We start from the raw sequence: 24,662 nt of genomic DNA, 5'->3' as shown, positions 1-24,662 counted from the left end.
CTCCACTCTACCCTGCACCATTCCACTCTACACCACTTCAATCTACTCTGAAACAATTTACTCTATGACACTACACTGCATGCCACTGCACAATACACCACTCTTCTCCACGCTGTGCCACTCCATGCCACTGCAATCAATGCTGCACCACTCTAACTCTACACTTCTGTACTCTGCGCATCTCTGTTATAACCTGCACCACTATGCTCAACCCTGCATAACTCCACTGTACTCCACAACAATCTATTTTATGCCACTGCACTCTATGCCACTGCACTCTACACCTCGCACTATACACTGTGTTACTCTATGCATCTGCAGTCTGCGCTATGCTACAGTCCTGTAAACCACTGCACTCTAAGCCAATGCACTCTACACCACTTTACTCAAAAACAATGCACCTATGCCAACTGCTTTGCTCTCCTGCACTTTCCACCACTATACTCTACAATAATCTACTCTATGCTACTACACTATGCCACAGCATGCTATGTCACTCTACACCATTGCACTCTACATCATTGCACTCATGTCACTCTATTCTACTCTGCACCACTGTACTCTACTTCACTACTCTCTGCACCACTCTACAACCCTGCACTTTGTCACTCTTCTCTACATCACTGAACTCTATGCCACTGCACTCTACTCTGCAGCACTCAACTCTGTACCACTCTACTGCACTCTACACCACTGAACTCCATGCCACTACACTCTGCGCCACTGCACTCTACAGCACTCTACTGTGCACCTCTGCTCTCTAGCCTGCACTACTCCTCTTTACCCTGCATCTCTTCACTCTATGCCGCTTCAATGCACTCTGTGCCACTCCACCCTACTCCATTGTACTCTATGCCTCGGCAATCTACTCTGCACCGCTCTTCTCAATGCCACTGCACTCTATGCACTGTACTGTACACCAATGCACTCAAGTCCTAAAAATAAAAGAAGTGGGGGGGACTAACCAAGTTAGGCAGTATGCAAGTGAAATCATGACTCGTGCCATCACAGCGCATGATGTCATGACGTGTGACATTGCACGTGACATCTCAGGAAGTGACATCACAATAAGTGATATCAGATATTAAGACCTCACACATATGTTTATCAGGTATATCATGAGTACATTTAAGCGTATTATGACATTCAACAAATTAGATTTGGCGTTGGGGTTGTACCAAAAAAGTGTCTCAATCCCGATAAGAAACCTGGGCCTCAACTAATACATTTATTTTTTAAACCCTGCCACAAACAAATTGGGAACAAGGAGAAGTATGGTAGTAGATCTGTTATGCTTAATTGGTTGACAAGTCAACATTTTAAAATATTTGATTGGGTTGAGGCATCTGCTGCGAAGACGCCCAGTAAATCTCCGGGAATAGTAATAATGGTGAGATAACTCTGTTGGTTAATGCACTTGCTGGAGAAATCTGTGTTTTATAAAGTACCATATTTGAATCAAAATAGTAGAGAGGGTAAATGTTTCTCCTGCAAAGCACACCATCTAACACACAGATGCCAGATTTTTATTTTATGTAGCTAGTAAAGTGGGTTACTGCTTTTAACACAGAGATCCTTTTGTTACCTGCAGTTCATAAATTGTAATCCTTCTAAAAGACCACAGTGAGGTATGAAGGACATGTGACTCCTAAACCTTGTAACCCCCAATGTCTCATGAAACTCATCTTGTACATTGATTTGCACATGTACATGATTTATTGTCAATGTATAATGTGTATGTTATGTAAAGTGCTCTGACACCTTGCATTGGGTTGCATAGCGCAATAAAAGAAATAAAATAGTGCTACTGAAATTGTTAGGGGGGGGCGTGGCCAACTGCCAAGTATGGCAAACGTGTTTTAGCTGAGCATCGGGCCGGACCCTCAATCCTGAAAATTACACCCAAATTTGGTGCCACTGAACCTATGCAAACTACTCCTGAGTGCTTGGTGGAGTCGATCAACGGAACACAAGAAAGAAAAACGGCCTGGCTCCGACTACAAGCTGAGAACAGGGACGGTTCTCCCAGCGCTGTGTCTGGCACCGGCAGAGAAACACGACCCGCACTACGCAGATCGGCGCTGGATGAGAAGAAAAGACAACGTGAGTCTGTTACGTGTTGTGAGCCCAGCGGTGCCTCACAAATACACAAGACCGGCTGGGACACTGCGTGGTCTGCTGGGTTCCGGTGACGAGGCCTGAAGCGGCAATATAACTTACGCCGAGGTACGCAATACATTCATTGCCGTAGACCGCAATGCGTAACAATGTTTAAGAACTGGCCATGGGAATAACTGCGGAGCTTGGAACTGCAACCGACCTGCGGAGCACCCTGATTTAAATTTAGTAATATCAATATATTAATACTTGCTGCACAGTTGGGTGGGAGCCTGAAACTACTCCGTGGTAGACTTCGGGGTCACGAGGAGACACCTGAGATCTCGATCCGACTGCAGAACCTGCAAAACGCTACATAAAGCGTTGCAGGAATAAGGCCGTGCAGTGCACACCCCAACGAACGGCGGCTGCGATAACAACTGGGGCAAGAAGAATCGTAGCGGAACAGCGAGGTACCCTGAACTAACCCCTGGGAAAACATAGGCCTCATTTGTCATGTGAAGACTGGTAGGGGGTAAAAAACGGCCACGATTCAAAACTAGGAATTACAAAGGGAGCCCTAAGATCCTTGAGAGCCCTTACACTTACTCTGGACAGGGCCACAATGGATTCCATTGCCTGATTCAATCACCCCACCGTGGTGCCCCCTGCCAGCCTGTCACTGATACCACAGACACGCTTCTGAGCAGGCGTACGATCCAAGGTGGTATACCTACTGTAGCCCATACCTACCGCTGGTTCCTCACAATGTTAACACATAGTTTCCCGGTACCCCAGCATAACCACTAATTTGATCCTTTCTTTGTGACCCAGGAACTTGATCTGAATGCTGGAAGGGTCATGTGGGCCTCTGTGACACAAAGGATAGTCACGGCCATAGGTCAAAGCTGCGATCAGCCTACTACTAACACTCACAGCATATTGCTGAACCGGGAAGTACGGACTGTGTTCATTTTAACTGCTAGTATCACATACTACCCTGTACACAGGAAGTATTTCCACTGAACATAATGGGTCACACTAGAGGGAAACAGATGGATTTACCTACAGAGGGAAAGCACGATCAACCGGAACAGGATGAGAACAATAGTGCCTCTGACCAGGACTGTGTTCCCCCAACCAATGTAGAGACACAGGTCGACAAACTGGACTTGATCCTCCAAGAAGTATGAGAATCCAGACAAGCAATCGAGAGGCAAGTGAGCACACTTGCGACTGGGCTCACACTTTTGAAGGCTGATCATAATAAGCTGGCGGATACGGTCCGTAACAACAAGCTGCAACTTGAGGAGATTATGCCCCAGCATAAAAATCATTCCGAACAGCTTGAACAATTACGGCGTGAGCTATCAAGTCTACGTAACAGAGTGGATGATGCAGAAGGAAGGGCCCGCCAAAATAATGTCCGAATAGTGGGGCTATCAGAGCGCTGTGAGGGATCCAATCCAACTCAATATATAGAACAATGGTTTAAAGATGTGATTGCCCTGAAGGGTCTCACGGAGCTTTTCAGTGTGGAGAGGTCCCACAGGATTCCGGCCCGACCTCCTCCACCTGGTGCCCCACCTAGACCACTCATTGCTGGTATTCTGAACTTCAAGGATCATGATACCCTACTGGGGATTGCCCGAGAAAAAGCCCCAATACAATTTGAAAACAAAAGGATATCTCTCTAGCCAGATTTTACTTTAATGGTACAGAAAATTAGGGCATCTTATCAGGGAGTAAAAACGCAGCTCAGAGGCCACAATCTAAAGTATGCTCTTCTGTTTCTGGCCAGACTGAAAGAAATCTGCGGCCAAAAATCTCTTTTTTTCGATAGCCCGAATGAGGCGGAAGAATGGTTGGAAGTTACACTGACACCAAATCCCACACAAAATACTCTTAAATCTCTACGGCCAAAGCCATACAGAACTCCCAAGTTGGCCCATGGTAAGAATAACCGCAAGTAAATACCAGGAACACATAGGTCTCAGAGAGCCCCTCTAAGCAACAAATTGTCCAAGGACAACAATCTGTGATACAAGCGGCTGCGGCGCTGGATGTCTAAGGCACACAGTCAATAATGGACTTGCCTGAATCCTCTGAGGACTCTACTGTACTCTCTGATTCTGACAGTAGCCTGGCATTGTTTCCGTCCATTACTCCCCAAATGGTGAACGACTACATGGGCTGAAATTACTGGTTTGTAAGTACAAGGGTTCAAATGTGTCAATATTGTTTTTTCTAATTGCCTACTCCAGCACCGTTTCTCTAACCAGAATGATGGGGCCTGGTGCTGGCTGGCAGAATGACTGCTCCGATGAAATGCACTCTTCTAAAATACCTATAGACTATGGTCGCTACCCCCCCTGTTGCAACTGCTAATTTGTTTGCCGTGCTGGGTCATATAGGTTTTGTTGAAGTGATGGTTTGGTCCTCTAATGTTTTAAAGAGGAACCTAGTATTAAGGATTGATGTTATTAGTTTTTACCAGACTCATTTCCTGTCGAGTATCTTATTGTCGCCAGGACTGCTTTGGGTTAAAAATGAAACACCGATACAGATTTTATTATCACTACCGACAGGAAATGTAAAGTTTTGACCTCGAATGTAAGAGGGATGGGGTTGGTGCATAAACGACATAGAATATATGCACAACTGAACAGTCGTAAAGCCCACATAGTATTAATGCAGGAAACAAATCTTATTAATAGCGAAGCTCATAAACTCAGGAAAAAATGTCAGGGACAAATATTTGGTACATCATATTCCGTGGTACATTAGATGGAGAGACGCTCATACTTGCCAGCATCTATGCCACAAATACTGAACAGGATAAATTTTTTAACATCTCTCAATACAATACTAGCAGACTGGGAAGGCTACCCATGGGTGATAGGCGGGGATTTTAACAGTACCAAATGTAGACATGGATCGCTCGCACTCACCCATAACGGGAACTAATAGTAAACGACACTCCGAGGCATGGGTAAATTGGGCAACGGGTTGGGCTCTCGAAGATGCATGGAGAACACATAACCCAATGAGTCGGGAGTAATCGTTCTACTCCCCAACACACCTATTGCATGCACGTATTCATTGGATCTTTTGTTCTATACCGCTGATTGGCAGCACCTCACATGCTACTTATCTTGGTAAGACACTATCAGATCATAATCAGCTAGAATTAATATTAGAATGGGGCAACATCCTTACACCAATACCAACTTGGAGATTGCAGCCTATCTCCTTAGAGAACCCAGTGTTTCATACTGCACTCTCCGATTCTATAGAGCATTACTTTGCGAAAAACACAAATACTGCAAGTACTCGCCAGATTGAATGGGAGGCGTTTAAAACGTTCATCCGAGGGATGGCTATGGGTACCAAAGTAGGACTTCGATCAATGGTAGGTAGCATCAATATTAGACAACACACATAAGGAACAATTGCAGGATGCATGCATTAGACATGTCGAACTATTGGAAGAGCTGAGAACAATAGATTACCGTACTTACACGCAAAAACTGTATGCAGAAGTGGATAGGGCTGACCCCTTATTAGCACGAATAATATAAGACGCCCCATCTCCAACCCCTGTTCAGGAGGTATGCACACCGGAAGGAAATACGGTCACTACACAAGCAGAAATAAATAGGGCATTCAGAGACTATTATGCAGTCTTATATACTGCACCTGCGGAATTGCAAGAGGATGATCTGGTTAGCTTCCTTGACAGTTTAGAATTTCCTCAACTTGCAGATACACAAAAGAAGGAACTGGCTAAGCCCATAATGAAAACTGAAATCCGCTTGGCTATAAAAGATCTCCCACGTAATAAGACCCGGGACTAGATGGCCTGCCCGCTGAATTCTATGTAACCTTTTTGGCAATGCTAACCCCACATCTTGAAAAATTATACCACGCAGCGCTAGATACAGGCTTCCTGCCCCCCACCACAAGAGAAGCATTAGTTACTTCACTACTGAAACCTGGTTGGGACCCAACGGAAATGATGGGTTACTGCCCTCTTTCCCTGTTAAACACTGATTACAAAATCCTCAGTAAAATACTTGCTAACAGACTACTCATTTATCTGCCTCACCTGGTACATACTGATCAGTGAGGGTTTGGTCCGGGTAGGAGTACTTCTTTGAATACCAGACGCCTACACCAAAACCAGAGGAGGACATGGAAGCCAGTTGTATTTCACTTGACTTGCGTCAAGCGTTTGGCACCCTCCATTGGCATTACATGCTGTGTGTCCTGTCCTTGTTCGGTATACCACAGGAATACATACTGTGGGTGACACTGCTGTACACAGAACTGACGGCGCGGGCCCGTACAGAATACCATATCTCTTGTCCTTATGAGGTGGCCAGGGGTACAAGACAGGGCTGCCCATTATCTGCCCTATTGTTAGCACTGGCACTTTAACCACTGACACGAAAATACGGACAGTGGCACGAGATAGGGGTATTAAGATAGGGAACACGATACATATACTGTGAGCATACGCGGATGATATCATATTGTATCTAAAAGATCTCTGCAGTCCCCATGAACCACTTTTGGAGATATTTGGTCTTGCCATAAACAAGTCCAAGTCCTATGCTTATGTCTTTACAGATACAGGCAGATCTGGTCAAATTCGGATTGGGCACTGGTCCTTCAATAATGCACTCACCACATTTAAATATTTAGTTATTCAAATCTACAGGGAACCACAAGATTTATTAGAGGGTAACCTAGGACGAGCAATTAAAGCAAACACAAATCGCATTTTGGACTTCATTACCACTCTCAGTGGCAGGCAGAGTAACAATCTTGAAAATGGTGATGCTCCCTAGATTATTATATCACTTCACCAACTTGTCAATTATAATCCCAGGAGGCATATTTAAAATACTAAACAATGCTATCTGACCTGGTCTGGGCTAAAGGTAGATGACGCGTAGGCCTCGCTAAATTATAACTAAGTACTGAACAGGGGGGCTTGGGAGTACCTGACTTCCGCACGTACTGCTACGCTAGTCAACGCAAATGGCTCTCTTACTGGACGGCTGGACGTCAATTACATGAGATTGATATGACACGGTCTGCTTGGGACAAGGAAGCACTAAACACACTGATATTACCAAATAGTAAAACCCCACAGTCGATACCACCACTACTCAAGGTAGCACTATCTTACTGGAAAAAACGCGCTCAACTACACTAGAGGGGTATGTCCATACGCTCCTAATATACCGCTCCTGGGGATTCCTACGCCAACAGGGATACTCACTAATAGATGTCTGGCTAAATGGATAGACGAAGGAGTAAACACAGTGGGAATGCTATTTACAGATGGCATGTACATGGATCATAATACCTTTGTGAGAGAACAGGTGGTCCCTAACACTCTATATATACTGCATGCCAGCATCAGTAGATATGTGAGGACTACCTGGTCGCCAGAAGGTCAGGAGCCCCCAACACACACTCGTTCATATGTTGTACCTTATGGGAAATGGGCTACACCTTGTAAAATGGCTGTATAGTAGTAATAGAGCACATGCTTCAGTTTCATTACAAGACCTTAAAACAAAATGGTCTGAAGATGTTGTACGTGACATATCAGATTAGGAATGGGAGAAAACACTGGAATGCCCCAAGAAAATCTCAAGAAACCCTAAATTCAAACAAATTTTTTTTTTTTTTTGTTTTTTTTTAAAAACCTTTATTACAATTTCGAAAAGATACAAGTATGGGCCTACAACCAACAGGCCGGCCGCTAAACGCAGTGTAAACCTAGGCATGACTTAATATGTACATCAATGAGGCAACAAAAGAGTTACTAAAGTGCTAATCATCACAGTCAGCCAAAGCCGCAGTCCATAAACAAACAGGAAAGGTTTCATATTTTTTGGAAAACAGAAAACATCAAACACACAAGGCAGAGAAGGTTAATGGCAGGAACATGTGCTCCCCGTATCGAGGGAGTAAACCAACCCGGGTAGACAGAGGGGGGGGGAGGGGGGCAAGGCGAAAACGACAAATTCGCATGTCGCAGGAGCATACAGGAATGCGGGGGCTAGGGAGACAGAGCGGGATCCATCTCACGCGTCTGGGGCGGGGCGCAGATACCTCCGCGATAGGAGTTCCAGGGACCCCACACCTTAATCCACTTCCCAGGCTTGCCTCTCACCACATACACCGTTTTCTCTCTAAACATACACCAGTCCATGTGTTCCTTCCACTCGGAGACCGTTGGCGGCCTCTGTGAGCCCCACAATTGTGCGATGTCACGCTTCGCTATCATATAGCCTAGAGTCACCCATTGCGTCTGCGTCACATTATAATCAGTCGGTTCCCAGACATTCAGCAAGTATCTACGTGCCTCCGGCAACAAGGCAACATGCGTGACTTTCTCCAACACTGCATGCACTCTGCACCAAAACCGAGTCACCTCCGGACACTCCCACAAGATATGGAGAAAAGTCCCCAATAGCCCACAGCCTCGCTTACACAAACCATCCACCGAATACCCCACACGCATCAAACCAGGCCCCGTGACGTACACTCTATGCAGTATCTTAAGCTGGACGAACCGCAATCGGGCCGGGATAGCCACCTCTTTCGGGGAGGCCACCGCTGACACCCAATCCTCGTCGTCCAGCTCTATACCGTCGGCAATCCATGCCTCCCGCAATGAGGCCAGCAGACCCATTCGATCATTGATAAGCTTTTTATAAATCAACGAAATGGTGCTATCCGGCACATAGCCGTCCAATACTCTGTCTTCCAACGGGGAATGCTCCGGAATGGACGCCACGTCTGAAAACACGGAACACAAGGCATGATGAACTTGAACATACTGATAGTATTCCCTATCATTCAACTGGTATTCCGCTTTCAGCATCTCGAACGTCTTAAATTTCCCTTTCTTCCAGAGATCCCCTACTGTGCTGATACCAATCGTATCCCACTTCTCGAAGCCTTTCGTAGTATACAGACAACCCAAACGCTGGGACGCATACAATGGCGCAGCCCGGGTCAAGCGATCCCTCCACCCCATCGCCGCATTTGCTGCATGCCACACCTGCACCGCGACCCGCGTCGGGCCCGTCAACCGCGCATCAAGGGATCTCGAGTATAGTGCTCGATTATAGTCTCCGCCTGGCAGTAGCAATTTGTCCATCTCAAATGCCGGGTTCAAAGCAGGGCCATACATCTCGTGATTAACGGCAGCCAACTGGGAGGCCCAGTAATATCGCTTAATGTCAGGGAGGGCGACCCCCCCATCATACCATGGTAGAGTCAGTTTGGCAAGAGCAATCCGCGGCCGCCCATCCCAAAACAATCGACGCTGGAGACTCTCCACCTCCCGAAAATAACGGGCCGGCACTACGTCCATAGTGTTCTGCAGGGCGTACAAAAAGCGTGGTAGCGACATCATTTTGAACAATGCTGCCCGGCCAAGCGGCGAGAGCGGCAGCCGCCGCCAACTTGCCACATCCGCCCGTAGGCGCTGAAGGGGAGGGAGAAGATTCCGTTCATACCGGGCCATCGGATCCAGAGTTATAAAGATACCCAAATACGTGAACCCCGACTCCGCAATCTGGATAGGGCACCCCCGCGGAAGGGGGGGTGGCCTCCCCGGAGAGAACGTAGACACAAGACTTAGCCCAGTTAATTACTAATCCGGAATTGCGCCCAAAAGAGCTCAACACATCCACCAATACAATGAGCGATTTGCGCGGAGATGCAAGATACAAGAGGATATCGTCCGCATATAGGGAAACACGATCCTCGTATTCCGGCGTCCATCTAAGGCCACGTATCGAGGGGTGCCACCGCAACCATTCCGCAAGGGGCTCCAAACAAAGCGCAAAGAGAAGGGGCGACAGTGGACATCCCTGTCGGGTGCCCCTACCCAAAACAAAGGGAGCCGACACCCGTCCGTTGACCACTACCTGTGCCAGTGGGTTATCATAAAGCAATTTCACCCAACCGATAAACCCCGGGCCAAACCCAAACTTCGCCAACGCCGCCCAGATGTATGGCCATTCCAAGGTGTCGAACGCCATGGTAGCGTCCAAGGACGCCAAGATGGCCGGTTCTCGAATGAATGGGGCGCGAGCAAGGACGCCATGCAATCGCTGCAGGTTCAAAGCGGTATTGCGATGGGGTATAAAACCGGATTGATCCTGATGAATCAGGTCGCCCACCACCCGGATCAGACGATTGGCCAGTACCTTGGCGAGGATTTTGGGCTCCGCGTTTAACAAAGAGATAGGCCTGTAAGAAGTACACCGATCCCGTGGCTTCCCTTCCTTATAGATAACAACAATAGTAGCAAGACGTTGATCAGAAGGGAGGGAGCCCGCCGCCCGAGCCTCAAGGAACATGTCCCGGAGATACGGGGCGATCGCATCTGGACGCAGCTTATACAATTCAATAGGAAGTCCGTTAGGACCCATGGCCTTACCCGAGGCAATGGAGCGAATGGCCAAAGCAATCTCATCTGGCGATAGGGCCGCATCCATCAATACTTTATCCTCATCAGAGAGGGAAGGCAGAGTGATATCTCGAAGCAGCAGTCGAGAGTCTTCCTCCGATCGCTCTGAGACCGAAGAGTAGACCCCGTGAAAATACTCCGCAAAGCAATCAACAATGTCACCGGGGTCCGTCACACGCACACCATCCACCCTCTCAATCTCCGGCATCACTCGACTCGCTCTCTCCTTCTTATCCAACCAGGCAATCAACTTCCCGGCCCTATCACCCATATCGTACAACCGCCCCTGTTGCTCCCTGCTCATACTCTTAGCAGATTCAGTAACCAGCGCCTTATAGTCGGCCTGCTTAAGCTCCAGCACATGGAATCCGTCATCCGTAACACCTTGCTCCAAATCACTCTCCAACTCGGTGATCTCATTTTCTAGCCGAACAACCTCCTGCGCCTCGCATTTTTTGGTGTGGGAAATGAGAGATAGGGCCTGGCCCCGGAGCACCGTCTTAAAGGCCTCCCAAAGGGAGATGGCGGAAGACACCGACCCCACGTTATCATCAAAATAGTCCCAAAGACTTAACCAGGTCTGCACGAATCGTGGGGTTCCGGAGGTACCAGGGGTTGATCGGGGCCACCCTCCCCTCCGCCCCCTGGGCGATATCCAGGTGTAGCAAAAGGGGGGAGTGATCAGATATACCGCGCGCCAAGTGTCGCACCTCTCCGATCATCCCCGCCTGGGCCGCAGGCACTAGCATATAGTCAAGCCTCGAAAGACTACCGTGGGCCCCGGAGTGGAAGGTATATTGTGCCTGTCCAGGGTGTTTCAACCGCCAGCAATCTATCAGTCCTAGGGTATCCAGAAAGCCCCCCAGCCAGTTCTGGGCCCGAGGGAGGTCCCTAGGGGGGTAGCGATCCTCAACACCGGAAACCACCGCATTAAAGTCCCCCCCCAGCACCAACACCCCCCCCGGGAGCCCAAGCAGCAGGCGCCCCAAATCAGCGTAGGTGGCCGTCTGTAGGCCCGGCGGCACGTAGACCGCGACCAGAGAAATCAATCTACCCTCCCACCTCCCCCCTAGCGCGGTGTAGCGCCCTCTGTCGTCATGGAGCACCTCATCCACCACCAGCGGGAGAGAGGTCCTGACCAAGATGCCCACTCCCCTCGAGCCAGAGGTGAAACCAGAATGGGCCAGGAGGCGGTATCCTCGTCTGTTCATGGCATGAAAAGAGTTCCCTATGAGGTGCGTTTCCTGCAAGAACACTATGTCAGGCGAGATAAATTTCAGGAACTGCAGGACTACCCCCCACTTAATCCTGTCCCCCAGCCCGTTCACATTCCAGGAAAGAAGTCTCAGTCCCCTACCCCCCATCCCTCCCAGCACAAAATATCCCCCTCCCGGGGAGCACAATCATAATAGCACAGCAAAAAATATTACCCCGCCTTGTGAAACAAACAAACAAACCCCATCCCCCCCATCAACCCCAACAAAACTCCCCCCTCCCTGCACCCCTGCGTGAGCCCAAACAGCCCCCCCAACCTGCAGTGTGCCTGTCGCCCCAATATGAGTAAAGACAAGAAAAAACCCCAGAAGGAGGAAAGGGCCCCAGCAAGCCCCCCGCAACCTCCAAGTACCACGGGGCAAAACATTACAAACTGGAGTCCAGTGCAGCCACAGGTGCAAAACGTTACCAATACCGTCCATCACCAGGATCACAGTTCCATTCCTACTCCGTCAAACCTTCTCCGCTCTCCGCAATTCAAACTAATTTAATTCATGATAGTACATAGGGCATACCTGACACCACACAGGTTGAGCAAAATGTTTCCCGATACGGCAGATGTCTGCCCTAGATGTCATATGCAGCCGGCCAAACTACTACATATGCTCTGGGCATGCCCAAAATTGATACCATTCTGGTCGACATGAGTTGGCACCAGGGGTTGGAAAGGACACTTTTGAATACTGTATACTGGGCGTACATAAAATTAAAAAATCGCAAGGAACCCAGGCTAGGTTTGCTAATTTATTATTAATACTAGCAAAAAGAGCCATCACAATGCGTTGGAAATCTATATAACCTCCGACGACCTTATCATGGCACGGTAAAGTGGTGAGATGGGGTGAGGCCGAAAGCATGGAAATTAGGAGGGAAGAGAATAGAGGACTTAGGAAACATCAAATTTCTATGGAATGTGATACGTTGCTGGAACAATTTATCTCCGATGAACAATCACTGCACTGAACATCAATTGTGTCTGACTTGTTGTTTATAGCCGGACCCCAACGAAGATTGATCCCCGTGTAATTCTAGTAGGTCATGGTAATACATACTGAAAACTAAAATGTAACCTATATCTGCAAAGCAGTATGTCTTGGAAGATAGTACTATTAATGCATACTGTAAAATTGAGTCTGGTGGGAAGGGAGGAAGAATTGGATAGCTGTTGTTATCTGGGAAGTGGGGGGGTTGGTATGTTTGAGGGTTCATTAACAGATATACACTATGCATATTGAAACTGTACACTGACAGTGTTTATAATTACAAAAGCAATAAAATATGTTATACAAAAAAAACTATTGAAATTTTAAATACTGGGACAGACCAACACACCTGAAATTCTTACAGTGCATGCATCTATTATATACAGGGTCTGAACAAAGGCAAAAGCTGCCTCTCTTAAGTACTTGAGAAGAGATAACAAGCTGTGTGCCATTGATTCCCCTCCGTGGCATTTACATTTAAGTGTGAGGTTCCAGGCCGCCTCTATTCAGGATATTCAACCAAAAGGAGACCTGATGGCCTCTTAACTTCGGCACAGCTGGAGGTGAAAAAAAGGTCCCTGCTGTCTGCACGTTGCTGCTGGGAATGGAAAGCAGACAATGTAAAGGCGCTGCTGACCTTGTCTTGGTGTCTGAAAATTACACCGGGACAAGTATTGTTGTTATAGATAACAACAATAGTAGCAAGACGTTGATCAGAAGGGAGGGAGCCCGCCGCCCGAGCCTCAAGGAACATGTCCCGGAGATACGGGGCGATCGCATCTGGACGCAGCTTATACAATTCAATAGGAAGTCCGTTAGGACCCATGGCCTTACCCGAGGCAATGGAGCGAATGGCCAAAGCAATCTCATCTGGCGATAGGGCCGCATCCATCAATACTTTATCCTCATCAGAGAGGGAAGGCAGAGTGATATCTCGAAGCAGCAGTCGAGAGTCTTCCTCCGATCGCTCTGAGACCGAAGAGTAGACCCCGTGAAAATACTCCGCAAAGCAATCAACAATGTCACCGGGGTCCGTCACACGCACACCATCCACCCTCTCAATCTCCGGCATCACTCGACTCGCTCTCTCCTTCTTATCCAACCAGGCAATCAACTTCCCGGCCCTATCACCCATATCGTACAACCGCCCCTGTTGCTCCCTGCTCATACTCTTAGCAGATTCAGTAACCAGCGCCTTATAGTCGGCCTGCTTAAGCTCCAGCACATGGAATCCGTCATCCGTAACACCTTGCTCCAAATCACTCTCCAACTCGGTGATCTCATTTTCTAGCCGAACAACCTCCTGCGCCTCGCATTTTTTGGTGTGGGAAATGAGAGATAGGGCCTGGCCCCGGAGCACCGTCTTAAAGGCCTCCCAAAGGGAGATGGCGGAAGACACCGACCCCACGTTATCATCAAAATAGTCCCAAAGACTTAACCAGGTCTGCACGAATCGTGGGGTTCCGGAGGTACCAGGGGTTGATCGGGGCCACCATCCCCTCCGCCCCCTGGGCGATATCCAGGTGTAGCAAAAGGGGGGAGTGATCAGATATACCGCGCGCCAAGTGTCGCACCTCTCCGATCATCCCCGCCTGGGCCGCAGGCACTAGCATATAGTCAAGCCTCGAAAGACTACCGTGGGCCCCGGAGTGGAAGGTATATTGCGCCTGTCCAGGGTGTTTCAACCGCCAGCAATCTATCAGTCCTAGGGTATCCAGAAAGCCCCCCAGCCAGTTCTGGGCCCGAGGGAGGTCCCTAGGGGGGTAGCGATCCTCAACACCGGAAACCACCGCATTAAAGTCCCCCCCCAGCACCAACACCCCCCCCGGGAGCCCAAGCAGCAGGCGCCCCAAATCAGCGTAGGTGGCCGTCTGTAGGCCCGGCGGCACGTAGACCGCGACCAGCGAAATCAATCTACCCTCCCACCTCCCCACTAGCGCGGTGTAGCGCCCTCTGTCGTCATGGAGCACCTCATCCACCACCAGCGGGAGAGAGGTCCTGACCAAGATGCCCACTCCCCTCGAGCCAGAGGTGAAACCAGAATGGGCCAGGAGGCGGTATCCTCGTCTGTTCATGGCATGAAAAGAGTTCCCTATGAGGTGCGTTTCCTGCAAGAACACTATGTCAGGCGAGATACGTTTCAGGAACTGCAGGACTACCCCCCGCTTAATCCTGTCCCCCAGCCCGTTCACATTCCAGGAAAGAAGTCTCAGTCCCCTACCCCCCATCCCTCCCAGCACAAAATATCCCCCTCCCGGGGAGCACAATCATAATAGCACAGCAAAAAATATTACCCCGCCTTGTGAAACAAACAAACAAACCCCATCCCCCCCATCAACCCCAACAAAACTCCCCCCTCCCTGCACCCCTGCGTGAGCCCAAACAGCCCCCCCAACCTGCAGTGTGCCTGTCGCCCCAATATGAGTAAAGACAAGAAAAAACCCCAGAAGGAGGAAAGGGCCCCAGCAAGCCCCCCGCAACCTCCAAGTACCACGGGGCAAAACATTACAAACTGGAGTCCAGTGCAGCCACAGGTGCAAAACGTTACCGATACCGTCCATCACCAGGATCACAGTTCCATTCCTACTCCGTCAAACCTTCTCCGCTCTCCGCAATTCAAACTAATTTAATTCATGATAGTACATAGGGCATACCTGACACCACACAGGTTGAGCAAAATGTTTCCCGATACGGCAGATGTCTGCCCTAGATGTCATATGCAGCCGGCCAAACTACTACATATGCTCTGGGTATGCCCAAAATTGATACCATTCTGGTCGACATGAGTTGGCACCAGGGGTTGGAAAGGACACTTTTGAATACTGTATACTGGGCGTACATAAAATTAAAAAATCGCAAGGAACCCAGGCTAGGTTTGCTAATTTATTATTAATACTAGCAAAAAGAGCCATCACAATGCGTTGGAAATCTATATAACCTCCGACGACCTTATCATGGCACGGTAAAGTGGTGAGATGGGGTGAGGCCGAAAGCATGGAAATTAGGAGGGAAGAGAATAGAGGTCTTAGGAAACATCAAATTTCTATGGAATGTGATACGTTGCTGGAACAATTTATCTCCGATGAACAATCACTGCACTGAACATCAATTGTGTCTGACTTGTTGTTTATAGCCGGACCCCAACGAAGATTGATCCCCGTGTAATTCTAGTAGGTCATGGTAATACATACTGAAAACTAAAATGTAACCTATATCTGCAAAGCAGTATGTCTTGGAAGATAGTACTATTAATGCATACTGTAAAATTGAGTCTGGTGGGAAGGGAGGAAGAATTGGATAGCTGTTGTTATCTGGGAAGTGGGGGGGTTGGTATGTTTGAGGGTTCATTAACAGATATACACTATGCATATTGAAACTGTACACTGACAGTGTTTATAATTACAAAAGCAATAAAATATGTTATACAAAAAAAACTATTGAAATTTTAAATACTGGGACAGACCAACACACCTGAAATTCTTACAGTGCATGCATCTATTATATACAGGGTCTGAACAAAGGCAAAAGCTGCCTCTCATAAGTACTTGAGAAGAGATAACAAGCTGTGTGCCATTGATTCCCCTCCGTGGCATTTACATTTAAGTGTGAGGTTCCAGGCCGCCTCTATTCAGGATATTCAACCAAAAGGAGACCTGATGGCCTCTTAACTTCAGCACAGCTGGAGGTGAAAAAAAGGTCCCTGCTGTCTGCACGTTGCTGCTGGGAATGGAAAGCAGACAATGTAAAGGCGCTGCTGACCTTGTCATGGTGTCTGAAAATTACACCGGGACAAGTTCCGCATATTTCTGTGGGGCCCGACTTCTTGGCAGGGAGGCCGGCATCCCCCCGGGGAAAAGAGTGGGTCGAACCCCTGTACATGCATGTACCCCCGACTTGTGTCCTGAACCCGAACCTTTAAAACGTATGGAACTATTTTCTTATATCACCCCTATATTAAGATCATAACAATTAAAGAACAGTATAGATGATGATTTCCTTTAATGCCTCCTTTTTTTATAAATGATGTTGCAGCAGAAGTTTTCTGCATCTGTGAAAGATCTCTGGGTGTTTAGACAACCTGCCTTACTGAAGAAATAAAAAAGCAGATATAGACTTACCCTCATTGTCCATTGTGACTGTCACATTCAAGTCAACGTTCTTACAGGTGAGGTCCTTCTCTGATAGCATGGCATTGTACACAGTTACCACCTGTATCAATAAGAGGAAGAGGGAGGATTTTGATGCTGCATTTATCAAACTACAGAGAAGAAAATCCTAAGAGTATAAATCTGTGAAAAACATAATTGTCTCCTATCTGTTTGTGGTGCAGGGGGAGTGGTTGAAGTATTGTACTAGAACACCACTACTCATTGTACTCAAGCCCTGCAGTGGTGAAGGCCTTGTGCTAGAACCCTCATGGGTTATTGTGTCAACCCTCCTTTTGCGGTGAAGGCACAATCACTGTACTAAACTACCATGACCAAATGTCTCATTACTACAGTCTCATGCAGTGTGTTTTGAGCGTTTGTGGAACGCATGCCGTACTAATGCTCCGGGACCCCTTCAAATATCCTTCAATCTCCTGATACGGTGCAGGAACCACAGCTGTAGGAATGTATTAGGAGCCCCTCTCACCTTGTGTCCAACCTCCTGCTTTCTTGTTGGATCTCTTACTAAAGTAACATAGGTGTACCATCTGAAATATTGTGTTCAAATCCTTGCTGAGGTACACGACCCCTCTTAGTAGTAATCTAGGTGTAAACTCTGGGATATTATGCCCAGCCCCTGCCAAGGTGTATGAACCCTCTTTGTTATAATACAGTTATGCTATCCTTTAGGATACTATGTCCAACCCCCTGCTTTGTTCTAGGAATGCCTACGGTAGTACTATAGTTGTACCCACTGGAGCATTGTGTCCACATACCTGCTGAGGTATATGACTCATCTTTGTGATAATGTACTTGTACTGTGTGGGAGATGTGTCCAAATCCCTGCCAAGGTGTATGGCAACTCTCTGTAGTAATGTGGTTGTAAACTCAAAATAAATAAATACATTGTGGCAATTCTGGCTAAGCAAACAGTTGTACCAGACCCAAAGCTCCTGCTGCTGGTCCATATAAGCTATGGATTTACTCCTTGACAACTAAAGACAAGTGAGTAGACCTGAATATTATCATTACCTGTTTCTTCACCAAGGGTGTCATCAGTGGATGCTGTCAAACATCTTAACAGTTGGCAAGAGGGAAATAAAGATCCCTTATAGACACTACAGACATTAGTGTTGGCCTTAATAGAAACTCTCAATAAACCGGTGAACAAACAGGGTCTAAGGGAAACTATATTTAATGACCAGCCTGAGTCCTCATCCCCTACTGCAAACTCATTCAACATACAAAAACGAACTGGGGGTCAATAAAGAAGCACAATGGGAAATATACACACTAATTGAAGGATATCAATTCTATCACCCTAGGCATTCAGAGCAGAGCATGGATTACAATCAAAACGCTTTAGGTGGTAGAGCTAAAGTGTCAAGCTCAGATGATCAATGTTATCATTTGGTCATCCGCCAAACCCAGAAGAACAATCCTTTGATCATAAGGAATTGCTTCTATGGCAAGCTCTTGTGCTCTCAAAAAATGCCTTACCAACCCGAGGCAGACAATAGATACAGAAAAGTATATTTAGTGATGAAAAAATCTAATGTGATGCAGTGCAAAGAAAAACAAAGTTAAAAAGGTTATGTGGAAAGACTAGAAACTCTAGGCAGTATATCTCTCCTCACACCTAGTAAAAATGAAAAACAAATAATGCAGTAATCCTTAGTAGCTGCTATTAAATCATAGCAGTAAACACAGTGACTGCTAACAAAGGGTCGACATGTTTCAGCCTAACTGGTAATTGCCCAGTCAGGGAAGGAGTCAGGGAGGCCTCCTTCCCTGACTCGGCTACACGCAGAGGTACCGACGGACAGAGCGGGGCACCATCTTTACCTGAGAAAGGTTCCAGGGAGGTGAGGTTTGAACCTTGATCATGCAGGGTGATGATTGCACCCCGTGATTGAAGGTTTCGCATCAAGCGAGGTTGTATGGTTTTAATTAACTTTTTGCTCTTATGTAATAAGAGTTTTATGGATATGCAGTAGCTACAAGAGTATAGGTCCTGAAGAAAGCCGTGGGCTATTACCAGTTAGGCTGAAACATGTCGACCCTTTGTTAGCAGTCACTGTGTTTACTGCTATGATTTAATAGCAGCTACTAATGATTACTGCATTATTTGTTTTTCATTTTTACTAGGTGTGAGGAGAGATATACTGCCTAGAGTTTCTAGTCTTTCCACATAACCTTTTTAACTTTGTTTTTCTTTGCACTGCATCACATTAGATTTTTTCATCACTAAATACACTTTTCTGTATCTATTGTCTGCCTCGGGTTGGTAAGGCATTTTTTGAGAGCACAAGAGCTTGCCATAGAAGCAATTCCTTATGATCAAAGGATTGTTCTTCTGGGTTTGGCGGATGACCAATTGATAACATTGATCATCTGAGCTTGACACTTTAGCTCTACCACCTAAAGCGTTTTGATGGTAATCCTTGCTCTGCTCTGAATGCCTAGGGTGATAGAATTGATATCCTTCAATTAGTGTGTATATTTCCCTTTGTGCTTCTTTATTGACCCCAGTTGGTTTTTGTATATTAATAGAAACTCTACCTATATGCTGTTCAGTAGAAAGCAGTGTACTGGTAGAACATGTATACCAATTTTAGAGGTGCTGCGGTTGGATATAATTAGTTAAAGCTTATGCTTTTCGACATTTTCTGTGTGCTGCCTATATATATATATATATATATATATATATATATATATATAAAACTATATATATAAACTATATATATATATAACTATATATATCACTATATATATAAAACTATATATATATATATATATATATATATATTTTTTTTTTATTATTTTTGTTCCAATGTGCCTTGCGCAATAGGAGGTCATTCGATATTGCTTGAGTTTATACTGCAGCCTGCTATCTTGTCTCACATTCATTTTTCAGGCCGACGTGTTTCAGGATCTCACATCCCTTCTTCTGGGCCGCAAACAGGAAATGAAATCACTCGCATCCCTGCATTTTCACTTCGATTTAATCATTGGTATGCCCGCCCCCAGTGGGCGTGTATTCAATTGCTTCCTGGGACATTGAGTCCTGTAACGCGAGATAGATTAATGAATTCCTTTAGTAAGGTCATAACATTGTTTGCAATTAAAAGTCATTTTTAACCTTAGTAGGTTATGTATATATATTCCTCGACCATAATTCCCCGATCTGGGAACCACTTTACCAAAAGAGCGCACTCTGGAGCAATAAATCTTTTCAATTATTTTATTCCTCGTGTCCGATTGACATACGCATTTCGGCGTTACTGCCTTCTTCATTGTCAATAATTAATTTGGATTACGTGCTTTTAAATAAAGTTGTGCTGTACAAAGTGATCGGAAGTCAGTGACATAGAAAGTGTCTTCATGCAAAACATAAACAATACATTGAAAGTGGCAGACATCTTAGATTGGTAATTTCATATGTCTCTGTATTACAAACCGATCCTTTCTTATTTACAGTTTCAATACTGATCGTTGTCATTAGATAATTTCCTTATTCATTATCAATAACACATGTTAAATCACATGTTCATAATGGTTCCTCTACAAAACAGAGAGTAGAGGCACATCGGGATACCTCCGAAACAGAGGTGGAGGTTTCAGAAGGAGAACAATCCACAAGTGACAAAGAAGGTGGAACACTGAATAAGCCGATAACTTTTTTTCAGGAATACAAATTAATTCAAGGACCTGCACAAAGAACACACCCACTGGAACAAAGAAGAGAAGGAGGACAAGAAGGGGCAATAAAGGTAGGGGGCGAACGCTCTACGCCTTTTGGTAAAGTGGTTCCCAGATCGGGGAATTACAGTCGAGGAATTGGATTCGCAAGACACCGTGCGGTGAGCAGCACCTGTGGCGTGAAGAGTGACGGCTGGTGGATTGGAGTGTGGTGTGGTGAATGCAGTGGATGTCAGAATGCGTTTCCACTGGTGGGAAACTTGGAGGCTTTGGTTTTTACGTGACCTCCCAGCTGCGGGAGATGCACCACCTGGAAATTTGGGGCCACGGAGCTCCGAATCATGGAGTCTCAATGTGGAGGCCTCCATGGAGGATTGACAAGCCGGATGTGTGAGAGGAGGCCCATTGGTGGACTTGAAACAATCTCAGACAGCGGCACACAACTGAGGCACACACTACAAGACCCACAAAACAACGCAAACTCACTCGAGTCGCCCATTGGAGGGCTCATATTTTAAGTGGGAGATGTGGCCTCTATGCCAAAATGACGCCTCTGAAGAGTGCAACGAGCACGAAACGCGGCAGGCATGAATCGACAGGCATGCTGTAAACTGGATCCGCCCGCCAATCCGGCTTTTACCTCATGAAGGTTGCTACAGTGAACCTTGGAGCTTTGATATATATATATATATATCGTCAAAGTACAAAAATACGTGCGCTCTCAGGTAAGTAAACGACACATCCGAGTTGTAGTAGTGATCAGGTTTATTCCATAACGCGTTTCGACTGCGTCCGCAGCCTTGCTCACATGGAACCGTGTACTTTTTTTTTTCCAGTACACGGTTCCATGTGAGCAAGGCTGCGGACGCAGTCGAAACGCGTTATGGAATAAACCTGATCACTACTACAACTCGGATGTGTCGTTTACTTACCTGAGAGCGCACGTATTTTTTGTACTTTGACGATAATATTGCCGGTTGCTTCGCCGGCGTGTACGCCACTTTCCAAGGGTGCCAGCTGTCCGGAAGAAGCGTTTGCGGATTTTGGATATATATATATATATATATATATATATATATATATATATATATATCAGCTCCAAAATGTGCATCTGTAGTCCGTGGACAGGTGGCTTCCGTGCGGGAGATGCGCCCACAAATATAAATGCTACCAATAACGCACGTAAAGTACAAAGAAAGAAGCACTCACGGGGGCGAGTCCAAATGTTTATTCCGGGACTCGTATCACAACCAGACGCGTTTTGGCAGTCGCCTTTCTCGATGGTGAGGCGCGCCGGAAACGGCCATTGTTTATATGTCAATCATTTCCTGTATACCGACATGGATGACAACAACAACAACGACTGTATTCAAATGGAAAAACGCACCGCCATCTTGTAACATGTGAAGTCCATACATAGATATGCATTTTATAATTGTAGATCATCCGTTTGGGACAACCAGAACTTTCATGTACAGGTAATATATCCAGTACATTACTATTGGTATCATCATACCACTTCCCACTATATTAAGACATAAATTGTCTAGAGTCTGCATAAGAATATGAAATTATGCCCACAGATGGGCAAATCGTTGACTCTATCATCGCTTTTCTTCTTCACAAACAAATTGGAATGTCGAGGTAAAATTAATAACGAACTACAGAATATTCTGTTTCCAGAATAAAGTAGACCCTCTGATCCTATAGATCAATATATTAATCAATCCCAGAGATCCGGAATACGAACTGAGGGTCACAACAAAAATCTGGCCCTGAATGGGCATACCCTTCGACATTCAAATCATATGGACTATCCCACAATGCAATATTTAATCTCATAGGGCTACATCATCCTTTTGTCTGTCAACCAAAGGATATGTGTCCAAGAAACTATTGAGAATAAAAAAAATAAACAGAAAAACATTTTAGGTTCACATCATACACATTGGAAAATCACGTCAAACGTCCTTCAATTTCAGCAATTTCTAAAACAGATCTGATTGACTAATCATAACGTCAGCAAAGAAAATCAATATTGTGCAACAAATTATACCAAAGATTGTTGTTCCAATTGATAACCACAATTAACCTTCTCAGTTCCCAGGTGTACAGCAAGTTCTTCATTACTGTTCAAACCTTGCGGTATTCTGGTTTGGAGATCTATAATATATCTTGATTCCAGTCTTCTGAGACTTGTTATTCTATCACCCCCACGGGGATGTAAAGGTACATGATCCAAAGCAAAGAAAGTAAATAGATCCCTATTGCTATTGTGCTTAGAAATAAAATGCCTTGCTACCGGGTATTACATATCACTGTTCTTAATGGCCCTTGTATGTTCCAAGATACGCATCTTGGTCTGATGTATAGAACTCCCTATGTACTTAAGACCACAAGGGCAAATAAGGCAGTATACAGTGTATTGGGTACTGCATGTGATGAATCTCCTAATGGGCCTAGGTTTTTTCACGCCTGGTACATTATATGTCAATACTCGTTTACTTCCTATGCACGCTTTGCATTTCCCACAAGGGAAGAACCCCTGCAGGTCTTTCCCAAATGTCTTTTGTGCTGTTATTTCGGTCATGTGACTACTTGTCAACGAATCTCTTAAGGCCCTAGCTTTTCTGAATGTCAACATGGGGCCTGCTGGAATGTCCATTCCTATCATTGGATCCATCTTTATTAGATTCCAGTTCTTTCTCAAGATAGTCCTAAGTTCACCAGCTCCTTCTGAGAAAGTAGTTATCATGCAGAACTTACATGTGTCAGATTTTTTGGGGGCCTGATCATACAGCAGTCTGGTTCTAGGTATGGAATTTACTTTCTGCAATGCCCCAATCAATATTTGCTCCCCATATCCGTGTGCTCTGAATCTCTCCAGACAATGCCCGGCATGTTACTGGAAATCCTCCTGCCTAGTGTTATTCCTTTTGATTCTCAGCAGCTCCCCATAGGAGATACTGTCGATCAATTTGGGAGGATGGCTGCTGTAGGCATGTAGTATCTAATTGCCCGCTGTGGGCTTGAGATACAATTTGATACATAATTCACGATTCATTATGCATACCTCTAGATCCAGAAAGTTGACTGAGGTAGAACTAATATCTGCACTAAATCTTAGCTTCACATTATTTTGATTGAGTGTGTCTACATATGCTAGGGCTGTTTCTTTTGACCCCCTCCACACCATAAACAGGTAATCTATATATCTGTACCAGGCAAGTATGTTCCTGGTCCAGATGATGTTGGTATCTGCCCAGGCCACCGGCTCCTCCCATCAGCCAACAAACAAGTTTGCATAGCTGGGAGTGAAGCAGGTGCCAATGGCTGTCCCTGATACCTGTCTGTAGTATTGTTCTTGGTATAGGAAAATGTTATTATGCAGACAAAAACCCAAAAGTTTGAGTAACATCTCGTTATGCTTAGTAAATTTCAAAGGTTGGTTCTGCCGAACGTATTGGACAGCTTCTAGCCCTTTCTCGTGCATAATGCAGGTATAACTGGTAATATCCATCACTACCATGTGATCACCCTCCTTCACTTGTACCCCATCTATGTGGAGCAAAAAATCCTTAGTATCTTTCACATATGATTTCAAAGAAACCACGAAATCAGCCAGAAAATAGTCTAAGTACACAGACAAAGGTTCCAGAAGCCTCCCTTGCGAGGAGACAATGGGTCTCCCCGGAGGGGTGTTCACATCCTTATGCACCTTGGGCAAGTGGTAAAAGCTAGGAGTGATCAGAGTTAGACGTCTTAGGAACAAATATTCCTCCGTCTCAAGCATGCCTTCATCATACCACTTCCTTCAATAACACATGACAGTTTGTGATGCTCATCATATATGTACGTTTACTCACTGTTTCATAATATATATATTTAATGATTTTTTACTTTTGTTGACTGTGCACAAGGTGGCCCCATGAGTACCAGAAGCTGAGACTT

The 24,662-nt window shown here is 45.9% G+C and overlaps 1 protein-coding gene across 2 annotated transcripts in view; it reads right to left on the bottom strand.

Moving 5' to 3' along the window:
* LOC146832982 (complement C3-like) overlaps positions 1 to 24,662 on the bottom strand; it is a 1,287,425-nt gene that overhangs the window by 271,110 nt on the left and 991,653 nt on the right. For both annotated transcript variants that reach the window (XM_085600525.1, XM_085600526.1), the window contains exon 32: positions 16,980 to 17,070. In XM_085600525.1, coding sequence (XP_085456651.1) covers positions 16,980 to 17,070 — 91 coding nt within the window. The remainder of the gene's footprint in view (positions 1 to 16,979; positions 17,071 to 24,662) is intronic.

This window comes from Triturus cristatus, chromosome 4_2 (genome assembly GCF_964204655.1).
Source record: "Triturus cristatus chromosome 4_2, aTriCri1.1, whole genome shotgun sequence".
Taxonomy (NCBI): domain Eukaryota; kingdom Metazoa; phylum Chordata; class Amphibia; order Caudata; family Salamandridae; genus Triturus; species Triturus cristatus.
Note: the sequence above shows the minus strand (reverse complement) of the source record. Positions and strands in the feature narration are given on the sequence as shown.